Here is a 12,707-nt window from a genome sequence, read left to right on the forward strand (position 1 = left end):
ATGTATTAATTTACAAGTGGTTCAGACATTTTTATCCCATATTATATAATCAAGGATTTCAAATGAAGCAGAATCCTGCTTTTTGATGCAAGCATTTTGCAATTTTGTCACTTTTGACTCCCCCATATTATCTGCCTGGCATCATTTTGATGCAAATGTTACCATGAAACTAACATTGGTTGTATTTTATACTACAAAAAAGGTTTGATGGTGAAGCAATATATACTTAGTCTAACAAAGCAACATTTGAAGTGTAATCAACAAATATCTAGAAACAAAGTATCTAGACTTAAGTATTTTGACCAGACCCTTGACAATTTTATTTGACCCTTGAACATTTTAAGAACTGGGTCATGTGAAATCTGGTTTTCATGCTAATTGAAATCCTTGATAATTGATGAAATGAAAATAAAAGACTATGAAATCACTATTTATTCAAACATAACATAACATTTCAAATACCGGTAAACCAGTACTTAAACATAATTTAAACATTGTTTTCCTAGTTAAGATTAAACACTGTTCTCTACACCCATGAAATCACCACTTTGAAGTGTTCGTTATCAATAAATATGATCAGCATAAGCACTTCTATTGATGGGTTAACATCACAAATATTAATTGGCACTTCAAATTGATATGGGATTTAAAGTTTGTATAAACCTGTTGAACAATAGCAAATTGCACACATCTTCATCCCCAATTTGGACATTTATGACTAATCAGTATCTTGAATTGACGGTTAAAAAGCAAGACCGCTTCAACAGGATCTGGTTGAGTGTTGTCACTGTTGTTTATTTTTTCTATTGTTTTTTATCAGAATTGGTTAACAAAATCATTGTCACCTAGAGGAACGCAATTTCTTAAATAGTTTTATAAATCAAACAGAGGATCACGACACCAAGATCAATTTCTCTAAAAATGAAGCAGACAAAAAGAACAATAATAAACCTACTTTGACATACATACCAGTGTAGTAGAAGCCAAATATGATAAGCCTTGCTGCTTGTTGTTGCGTATATGACGGCCAATTTGCAAAGGACCGCTGCCGCACAGTCTGATCTGCATACTCGGGATAGCGAGGCGCCACCTGGACCGTGTTTCCCACACCTCGGAGTCGATCACGCAAGATCCTCTCGTTATCAAGGTCCATCAGATTGGTTGTTGGTATTGGGTTGGTAGGAGGTCCAGGTCCGCCTGTAGAGAACACAGGAGTTGTGGACGTCACCAGGGGGCGATTCCTGTCCCTCTCTGTTGAATCGCTAGCCTGTATGGGAACTCCATTTGTTGGACGTGATGAGGATGAATTTTGGTTTCTATTTCGTCCTGATTTGCCAGATCTTTTTGCAGGAAACACTTTAACAGTTACATTGTGTTGTATTGTCTCTGGAAGAGCTGTCAGTTTTCTTAAGACTTTTGTAATCTTCTTGGATTGGAGCTTTTTATCATATTTCTTCTTGACCTTATTGCATAATTTTCTTAAGTGATTAATGCATACTTTTCTCACTTGTTTAACAAAAGATGTTTTCTTCTTTTCAACTTCCATTTTTTGTTGATCTTGTTTTGCAGCACTTGTTGTTGGGTTTTGTGGGTCCTTATTGGTAACATTTCTAAAAGGAGCTTTATCATCTCTTGCATTGTTGTCAAGGGCGGGCCCAGTTACAGTTGCTTCACTTTTTCTAAGCTTTTTACCTTTAACAGAATATAGCTTTTTAATTTTTTTCACCGCAGAACCTTGCATTCTTCGGTACTCTGTCAGTGACAAGACATTCTCATCATTTTCAAGTTTCTGCTTCTTGGCTGGGTGATCAGGTTCTGCAGGCACTGGAATAGTATTTCCTGTTCTTTTCCGCTTCGGGATCACTGGAGCGTATGCTAAGTGTGTGTTACACGTATGCATATCTTTAAGACCTTTTATGTATCGTTTAGATAACCCTTTACTTAAATCTTTTAAAAGAAAATCCACTTTAGAATCTGAAGTTTCTGTAGTTTTAGACAAACTTGCGATACCATGATGAATCACCATCAAAATATGATGCTCACTATTATCATGATGAGAACTGTTACTATTTGTAAGCTGTGCCAATGATAATGATTTTATATCGATACCAGGATCAGGAAACAAAAGCAGTTCATGTGTATTCTTGTCATAATGTATCAGAACAGTTTCTTCAGATCGTCCAAAACGTATAAGGGCCTCGTCCAGAACTTGTGACACATTTTTTTCCGCGGGAAAACAAATGCTGAAGTAGATTCTGGAGTATTTTTCTGTGGTTTCTGTACTGGTTGTCATTTTCTAGCTATTTTTTGTTGACTGGGTACATTCACTGATTTGAAATGTGTATCTGTAAAGAAGAATTGATTTAAGGGATAGTAGCAGAGACTATTTGGAAGTAAACTATACGTTAAACCACTTTTCATAAAAACAAGAGATGTGTTTGTCAGAAACACAATGCCCCCTATTGCGCCACTTTGAAGCCATAAATTTGACCTTTGACCTTGACCTTTAGCCACTCAAAATGTGCAGCTCCATGAGATACACATGCATGCCAAATATAAAGTTGCTATCTTCAATATTCAAAAAGTTATGACCAAACTTTAACGAAGGTTAAAGTTTTAGGAACGAAAAATACAATGATATTTGACCTTGAAGGATGACCTTGACCTTGACTTTTAACCACTCAAAATGTGCAGCTTCATGAGATACACATGCATTCCAAATATGAAGTTGCTATCTTCAATATTGCAAAAGTTATAAAAGTTTAACCAAGGTTAAAGTTTTGTGACACACATACAATGACTGACTGACCAACTGACTGACACAATGACAGACAGACAGACAGGCCAAAAACAATATACCCAGATCTTTCGATCCGGGGGCATAAAAATTAAGAAGAGGCAAAAAATACATGTATGTTTAAGAACAGAAGTGAAGAAAATTTGGAATACAAAATGAATATCTAATAAATCAGTGGACAACTGGAATTAAATTCAGCTAGGTAAGCAAAAGAACAACTGTCGACTGACAGGAGAAAATCATTCTATGGTATTGATATTAGTTTTAGCCTTCTTTACATGTTTTATAATATGCTTGACATCGGAACATGAAACAAATGTCATATATTGACTTAGTTGCTGTGACGAACTATATGACAACATGTTTTTATATATATAACATTATTTCATAGTATATAACCTCTCTTGAACATGGTTTAGCTATTGTCGAGATATCCTTTAAAGCAAGTTTTATTAAGAGTAAAAAAAATGTGGTAAGTTGGTTTTTCTGATATGTGGCCAGGAGACCTAGTTTTCGGATGCATATGTGACCAAGATTGAAACTATGTTTTGTCAAGATACACATTCTTACCAAGTTTCATTAAGATGGAGTAATAAATGTGGCCTCTAGAGTGGTAATACAGATTTTCTTAAGTTTGCACACGTGACAAGACTTGGACGCATGCCCCAGATAGAAGTTGGCCTAGAAATTTTCTAGATAAACAAAGTTTCACAAAGATTAGATGAAAAATGTGACCTCTAGAGTGGAAACGAGCTAATAAATAATCACACATCGCTGGACACTGGACATGAAGTGATCACAACAGCTCACCTTGAGATCTTCAAGCTTACAATAAAAATTCTAGAGTGTTTAAAAGTAGGGATGATGACGAATATTAGCATGTTCTAAAACTGGCCGAATAATTGGTTAACTATAAAATTACATATAAAAATTTTGTGAAAATGACTGTTGGGTACAAATCGAAAATTTGATAACAGCTGTTATCAATACAGATGATTGCTTTGGTATAATTGGCATACAAGAGGGTACCAGTGTCTCTGGCAAGTTAATTGTATGATTGCTTCCCGCCTAGAAGCAGCGTGTCCAATTTAGTAAACAAGAGGGCCTGAAACGCCCAAAGTCGCTACCCTGTGATAAAAAGGCATGACCTTTTCCTTTCAGCCCAAGATATCAATGGAACAAAATGTTCTAACCAAGTTTCATGAAGAATGAACAACAAATGGCCCCCTGGCGGCCATGTTTTTCAACAGACCTAAATCATTTTTGAACTCATCCAAGATATCATTGGGACAAAGTTTCATGAAGATCCAACAATAAATGTGGCCTCTTCAGTGTTAACAAGGCAAATATTCATGATGCACAACGGAAGACAGACAATTGACAAAAGGTGATCACAAAAGTTCACCATGAGCAAAAAATATCATGCTCATAAAGATTGTCACCATGTTTGAAGATGATATTATTAAAACTAATTGAGTAACCTAAATCTAGATATGATAACAACTTAGCAAGTGTCATTCAGATTGAACTAAAAATGTGACTAAAATTATTCACAATGTTTCACTATAAACAACTGTAGACATACAAAACTACCACCCCCTCAGAGCCTTGTTTTTAAACAAACATGAACTATTTTCAGATTCACCTTGCAACTATATTTCTAATTAGCTTTGTGAGCTAAAAAGTATTCTATGTAAATATGTCTTGTGCAAGGAAAAATTTTCTGCTACTTATATCTTGAAAAATAAAGGTATTTCTAGCTCCACCCTCAAATCTGAATTCATTTGGTATGATACTTTTTCCTCTGTCATTCAAACAAAAATAACATTCAGGTATTTCATGAGTAAACACTCCAACTACTTGTAGAATCCCTGCTGCTGGATTAACACAGGCTAACATTGAGGAGCCAGATGTTCATCTTGCAGATAACTATGAATCAGCAGTTTATGTGGTTCATCATAACCTTGGTAACCCTTTTCCACAACTGCTTCTGGGTTTTGATTCTAGTTTCTCATTCTGGTTACATGACTGCAATCCAAGTTTTGGATTAAATCCTGATGACGTTGTTCTTTTAATGCTGCTGCTGAGCGCAAACACTCAAAATTTGGGTATATAATTTGGCACCTTGGCTCCCAATGCTTTCCTGGGTGGTTTGGATGACCATAACCTAAAAGTGACAGTTACTCGATGTCCGGAAAATTCTCAATTCAAAGAGGAAGCTTTTTAGGAAGGCTTTGATCAGGATTTGAAATTTCCAGGATTGCAATGTCAAGCTTCTAGTTGAAATAAACAACTTTTTTTTAACTTATATGTGATGATAGAGGGAACTGTTGGATGTTCGGCAAAGCTCATTTAAAGCTCCAGATTTATAGGGATCTGAAAGCAGAAAAAGAACATGTGATAATACCAGTACATCAAATATAAAATATACACTGTTAAAAATAATACAAGTACATCAAATATAAAATATACACTGTAACTCCAATATAACGCGGATGACGGGGTCCAAGCCATGCAACAGCGTTATAAACGGACAGCGTTATGAATTTTGAGCTCACATATTGCAGGGGGCTATAAAAACAGGTATTGTATAGCCTATAATATAGGTTCTGTTTATTGCCATGCTGTGTTGTCATCCGCAAATACACGCATATAAACCGAATTGTATCTAACAGTATACATACCGCTTTTCTAATGTGCACATTTATCCAATAATCCAATCAAGTTACAATATCACTTAAACAAGAGGGCCTGAAAGGCCCAAAGTCGCTCACCTGAGATTCAAAGAAACTGACCTGCTCTGTGCAGCCCAAGATGTCATTAGAACAAGCAAATTCGTTGAATTGATATCCCCAGCCAATATGCTTCTGGACACAAAAGAATTATATTTGACACTCAAAAAAGCATTTTTTCAAGATACAAAGGGCCATAACTCCGTTTTTAACAGATGGTGTACAATGCCATTTGGCGTGCATCATCCTCTAGTCCATGTTTATACTCATACCAAGTTTCAATGAAAACCGCCAAAGCACTTCCAAGAAATGACTCCGGACACACACAAAAATAATTTTTTCAAGATACAAAGGGACATAACTCCGTTATTTACAGATGGTATACAATGCCATTTAGCGTGCATCATCCTCTTATCCATATATATACTCATACCAAGTTTCATTGAAATCCGCCAAAGCACTTCCAAGATATGGCTCCGGACAGACGGAAAGACGGACGGACAGAAGGACGGACAACGCCAAAACAATATCCCTCCGCCTATGACAGGGGATAACAAATGTTCTAACCAACTTTCATGAATAGTGAACACCCTGGTGGCCACCTTTTTCAACAGACAAGGATCATTTTCGACAAATCCAAGGTAATATTCTGACCAAGTTTCAAGAAGATTGGACAATAAATGTGACTTTTAAGAGTGTTAACAAGTTTTTACAATAGCCAAATAAAGAAAAATGCACTGCCCCCCGGTGGCCATGTTTTTCAACCAACTGGAACAATTTTTGAATATGTCAAAGATATCATTGGGACGAATCTTCTGACCAAGTTTCATGAAGATCAGACAATAAATGTGGCCTCTACAGTGTTAACAAGGTTTTACAATAGCCATATAAGCCATATAAGGAAAAATGCCCCGCCACCTGGTGCCCATGTTTTTCAACCAACCAGAACTATTTTTCAACACATCTAAGATATCATTGTGACAAATCTTCTGACCAAGTTTTATGATGATAGGACAATAAATGTGGCCTCTATATATACTAGAATGTTAACAAGGTTTTACTATAGCTTTATAAGGAAAAATGCCCCGCCCCCTGGTGGCCATGTTCTTCAAGCAACCGGAACCATTTTTGAACTTGTCCAAGATATCATAAGGATAAATCTTCTGACCAAGTCTCATAATGATCGGACATTAAATGTGGCCCCTAGAGTGTTAACAAGGTTTTACTAAAGCCATATATAAGGAAAAATGCCCCGCCCCCTGGTGGCCATGTTTTTCAAGCAACCGGAACCATTTTCGAACTTGTCCAAGATATCATTGCGACAAATCTTCTGACCAAGTTTCATGAAGATCCGACAATAAATGTGGCCCTTAGAGGGTTAACAAGGTTTTACCAAAGCCATATATAGCCATATAAGGAGAAATGCCCTGCTCCCTTATGCCTATGTTTTTAAAGTAACCAGCATCATTTTTGAATTTGTCCAAGATATTATTGGGATAAATCTTCTGACCAAGTTTCATGAAGATCGGACAATAAATGTGGCCTCTAGAGTGTTAACAAGGTTTTACTATACCAATATAGCCATATAAGGAAAAATGCCCCGCCCCTTGGCAGCCATGTTTTTCAAGCAAGCGAGACCATTTTCGAACTCATCCAAGCTATCAATAAGACCAATCTTCTAACCAAATTTCATGAAGATTGGACAATTAATGTGGCCTCTAGTGTTAACAAGGAATATGTTGACGCCGCACGATGGACAAAAGGCGATCACAAAAGCTCACCATGAGTAGGGCTGTAACAATACATTCGAATATTCGAATTACTCGAATACGGCTGTGGACGAATCGTATTCGTTATTCGCCACCTCCCGAACCAAATATTTGGCGAATACAAAAAACGTGGTTTTAAGTTTGAAAGTTTAATCATCTTATCTTACCTTTCAAATGAAGGTTCATACAATAAACCCCTATATTTAAATGTTCTTCTCCTAATTCCAGCGTTTTTCATCATGTTTACCCCACCCACTATGTTACACAGTGAGATTTTCGACAATAATGGCGGGCACCGGTTGAATATTTACTACATTGAATTGAAAAATCTTTCGATGATTGTTTAATGTTTATTTAGGCAAATATGAGTGCTTTGATGCTCAAACACACAAACCAGATTGGCAGATGGAATTTATTTCTTGTTTATCTTTACGCCAATGATCGTGCAACTTGTCAACAAACATGGAGCCTAGTAGCAAAGGGAATGCTATTGATATCGTTGACCTGCCTGCCAAATACACGTTGTTTGTCTGGCGCTGTGTTCAAAGTTTAAGCAGTTATAGTCAGTGTTTTGTTATTTCAAAGTGTTATGTTTCATATTTTCAGTATGCAATCATACTCAATTAATCAAATTGCAGGGTTTTTGGAAAAGGGGAAGACGCTGGACGCTGGGTGAAAGGGGAAAATAGAGTGCAAAAGAGACATATTTGGGGAAAACATAAAAACTGTTTTAATCAATGTCTATAACTCATCTACTCTGATTTCAGGCAGGTTTTTTTTGGTTGTGGGGGATGGGGCCTTTAGTCCTTATGTGGGGGAAATTTTACACATGATTTTCTACTTTGGGGGAAAAATACTTACTCTCTCATTATAACATTTGTACATGTTTGCAATATATTCATTGCTTTTTTTTCATAATATAGTATGTTTGACAAGATTAAATTAAAATAGAATTGAGATATTATAATCATGAGACACATCTTTCTATTAAAAAAATAAATAAATATTTTTTTAGGGGGAATTTTTTGGACTGGAAAGGGGAAAAAAACAGCCTAGTTTGGTGGGCATCTGTTATATACATGTAAGGTAAAAAAACACTGATTTGACAAATACCCATAGTTTCATACTATATAATGTCATGTCAAGTTGTCAGTATTACTTTTGTTCATTGAAATTCATATGTCCATTGTGAGCACTAATCTATATTTGGGGAAATAACTTCGTATTACTGATCTTATCTGCTCCATTAATTATCAACACCTTCCAATAGTTTACAAGTATTATATGCAAACAACTGTGCATGTTTGGTAAAGATTGGATAAAACATGAAGATTCTACCATGCTCAAATAAGAACTTAAACCTATGTGGTCAATTTGATTAGGGCATTTCATAGTCATATGTCAAAACTGTCATCACAGTTTTTAGACAGGGGATATCAGTAAACAGTTCTCCAGCTAGGAGTTAAAGTGCAGGGGGGATATTTTGTCAAAAGGGCATTTTTAAGAACTTACTTTTTCTCAAAAGGGCACTTTTGAGCGAACAGTCGTTTCATCCAGGATGTGTCCTACTGCATATTATTATATAATATTTGTTATAACATATTATTTCCTTTATTATTACATTGTGAATAAAATGTCCGCAATAAGGAATAAATCAACAACAGTGTAAGAATATATTAATAAATTATAATACGACAATGTAATTGTGCCATGTATGGAATATTATAAAACAAGATCTGTCTCCATCGGAAGACATATACCCCCAAAACGCTTTTTCGAAAATTAAGGTCAAGGTCAAAGGGGTCGAAATTTGTAGGCGTATGAAAAGGCCTTGTCCATATACACATGCATACCAAATATGAAGGTTACATCTGAAGTGACATTGAAGTTATGAGCATTTTTCAAGTGGAAACGCAATTTTTTGATGATTCAAGGGCCGTAACCCAGATGTGCCTGGGTAAATTTGGCTGATTATTGAACTTAACCTAGATTTTACTGCCTTACACATTTGTATGAAGTCTGGTGAAGATCCGATGACAATTATTCAAGTAATTGAGCGGAAACAAGAAAAAACTCAATTTTTTGATGATTCAAGGGCCGTAACTCAGGAGTGTCTTCGTCAATTTGGCTGATTATCGAACTTGACCTAGATCAAATGACCTTTAACATTTTCATGAAGTGTGGCGAAGATCCTATGACATTTGCTTGAGTTATTGAGCGGAAACGAGAAAATATGCAATTTTTCGATGATTCAAGGGCTGTAACTCAGGAGTGTCTGGGTCACTTTGCCTAATTATCAAACTTGACCTAGATATTAATGCCTTACACATTTTCATGAAGTTTGGTGAAGATCTGATGACAATTGCTAGAGTTATTGAGCGGAAACGAGAAAAAACCCAATTTTACGACGATTCAAGGGCTGTACATGTAACTCAAGAGTGTCTGTGTCAATTTGGCCGATTATCGAACTTGACCTAGATGTTATTGCCTTACACATTTTCATGAAGTTTGGTGAAATTCTGATGACAATTGCTTGACTTATTGAGCGGAAACTAATCCGGACGGAAAGACTAACTGACTATATATATAACTATCTGACTAACGGACTGTGCGATTTTAATATGCCCCCAGAACCTATGTTCTGGGGGCATAAAAATTAAATATTAAAAGAACAGATTAAAATGGAAGGGCGGGCCTTGCAACGGCAGGGTGGCGCGCCGTTCCATTTAGGCCTAGCTGGTGCCCCAAGTCATGCTAACGCGAGCTGCCTGTAAATACTATTTGTCAGTGTACATGTATGAGTTCTTTAAAAGTATGGGATCAAGAAAATTAGATAATATTCTATATAAAAACAATCAACAGATCGAAATAATCTGACATTATGTGGATGACCCAGTGGCAATCAATCTGCTGCAGCTAAAATATTTCCATGGCTAATTTTTTGCATATTTAATTGGGTCATAGTGCCAAAGGCAAAAAGTTTTATTTGTTTCCAAACCCAGTCTAAAAGTTCACAATGGATTTTTTGAATTTTTAAGTTATAATATCCATTTTACTGATAAATATTTGTTTTTTAAATGTACTGGCTTTTGTAAATTATTTAACCAACATTTCAAAGTTAATACATAAAAAAAAAAAATCCCAATTAAGGGAAAATCCACGCAAAATAAATTCCTAATTTCACATCTATAGGTCATATAACAAAAATGAGAAAAAGCCGTGATGTCATAGAAATAAGTTCCACAGATCCAGCAAACAATGACAATGTCCTAATTTTAATGAATGATATAGAACTCCATACAATTTCCTTCACAAATGAAAAGTTTCAAAATAAATGTCAAATAATTTATACAAGAGGGCCATGATGGCCCTGAATCGCTCACCTGACTAACCTTGCCACATCAACTTAAATTCTATCAGCCCATATACAATCCCAAGCCAGATGTCATTAATTAATACATTCTTACAAAATTTCATTAAGACGTGATGAAAACTGTGACTTCTTTCATCTACACAAGGTTTTACTAGCATTGGCCCGGTGACCTAATTTTTGACCCCAGATGACCCATATACGATCAGGGCTCCCCCTGGCCCAAAAATTTCTATAGCCAACATTTCAGCCAAATGTAATTTTTTGTAGCCAAATTTGAGAAACTGTAGCCAAAGTTTTAGAAAAGCATTAGGAACCACCTGTTTTAAGTCTAGGCTAAGGGGTGTAAAAGAAGAAACTACAAAACAAAGCTTAAATATGTTTATTACTATAATCATCATGTGTGCATAACAAAAATAAACAGTTTACAACAAACCATTTATAGAAGTACATACATCATAACTCAAGCACATGTTCATAAAATAAGCATATGATAAATTTACATTACATGAGCACATGATATCCTGAACATACATTTTAGCAGAAGGCCATAATCCACATCATGTGTGCATAACAAAAAAAACAACAGTACAACAAAACATTTATAAATATACACACATCATAACTCAAGCACATGTTCATAAAATAAGCACATGATAAATTTACATTACATGAGCACATGATATCCTGAACATACATTTTAGCAGAAGGCCATAATCCGCCTCAACTTCAATCCAGCCCAAATCTTGAAAGCACGTTTGAAATCAAACTTTTCCATTGGTGGGCTGTCTATGGACAAAATCAACAAGTTCTCCAAGTTTTCAATTTTAATAGAATTTCTGAGAGATGTTGAATGTCAATTCCCTTTCTACCAAGCAAATTAACTACATTCTCATATATGCTCTCTGCATTTGCTCCTTGAAGTTCAGCCATTCCAAACTCATCAGTTTCAAAAAGTCTAACATAGGTCACTAAATTTTGCTTCACTGAAATGTCTGTACTCTCATCGATCATGATATTGTACTTGCATGATGTCTGTATCTTCTGGAGAAGATCACTCCTCAGAACGCCTGCCATACAGTTTTGAAATTCCGACACACTGGAGCTGTGTTCATATGACGTGTGGCTGTCAACTCGAAGGTCATTGAGCTGGGTTGCACCCTGAAAATATATTAATACAAATTTGCATCCTGAAAATATAATTTATGATTTCAAGAATATTTTGCTCAATATTTGTAGCCAACTTAAACAAAATCAAATTTTATCAATCAATTTAAAACAAATCAAACTTGTTTTAAAGATGTTTTATTTATTTTTTTACCTGCAAGACACACAATCTGTTCAGGTCTGGAACCAGCGATGATGCGAGAGTATGTTGTGCAGCAAAGTACACATTAGTCATAGCCGACACTACAGCTGCTTCACTTTTGGATATTGCTGCAGCCTGCGCATTTGTCATTAATGTTTTCAGACTTCAAGCTTGTAAGGCCTCTTTGTGATCTGAAATAAACTAAATTAAATATGCTAAATTTCAAAACAAAAAGCTCATTTTGAAAAGTGTCAATATATATTTATTATGAACATAACAAAATATTATTGTTATTTTTAATATATTATTAATAATATAAAAATTGTTCATGTATATTCATTTTAATATTGATTGTCAATCTTTTTTATTACCTTTTGATTTTTCGTGTTTTGAAATGTTGTCTTTTTTCAACATACTACACCCAAAGTGAATGAATTTGATTTTTGAAACTGTATGCATATTTTGCAACACATCGTTTTTGATTTTGCATTATAGTCTAACCACTTGAATTCCGAAAGCCAAACATCTTTGAATGATCTATTATCAGAGTTGATTTTTTTTTAGACCGTGTCATTAGATTCGTCAGAGTCCAAAGGACGCTTATTGCCTATGGTCGCCATAATGGCAGTCGCAATTTCCGACACTTTCGCTGAAAATGTCAAGGGTTTTATACCCGTTCATCTATCGTCATTCACAATTGCAACACATTTAGCCTTTAATCATCACAAAC

The 12,707-nt window shown here is 35.5% G+C and overlaps 1 protein-coding gene across 4 annotated transcripts in view; it reads right to left on the minus strand.

Moving 5' to 3' along the window:
- LOC127881057 (uncharacterized) overlaps positions 1-12,707 on the minus strand; it is a 101,013-nt gene that overhangs the window by 36,291 nt on the left and 52,015 nt on the right. For 3 of the 4 annotated variants that reach the window (XM_052428654.1, XM_052428655.1, XM_052428656.1), the window contains one exon: positions 970-2,345. In XM_052428654.1, the coding sequence (XP_052284614.1) occupies positions 970-2,293 (1,324 nt within the window). In that variant the 5' untranslated portion in view covers positions 2,294-2,345. Of the gene's footprint in view, positions 1-969; positions 2,346-4,442; positions 4,839-12,707 lie in introns of those variants that run through there. The other variant, XM_052428653.1, reaches the window with a different exon arrangement.

This window comes from Dreissena polymorpha, chromosome 5 (assembly GCF_020536995.1).
Source record: "Dreissena polymorpha isolate Duluth1 chromosome 5, UMN_Dpol_1.0, whole genome shotgun sequence".
NCBI lineage: Eukaryota > Metazoa > Mollusca > Bivalvia > Myida > Dreissenidae > Dreissena > Dreissena polymorpha.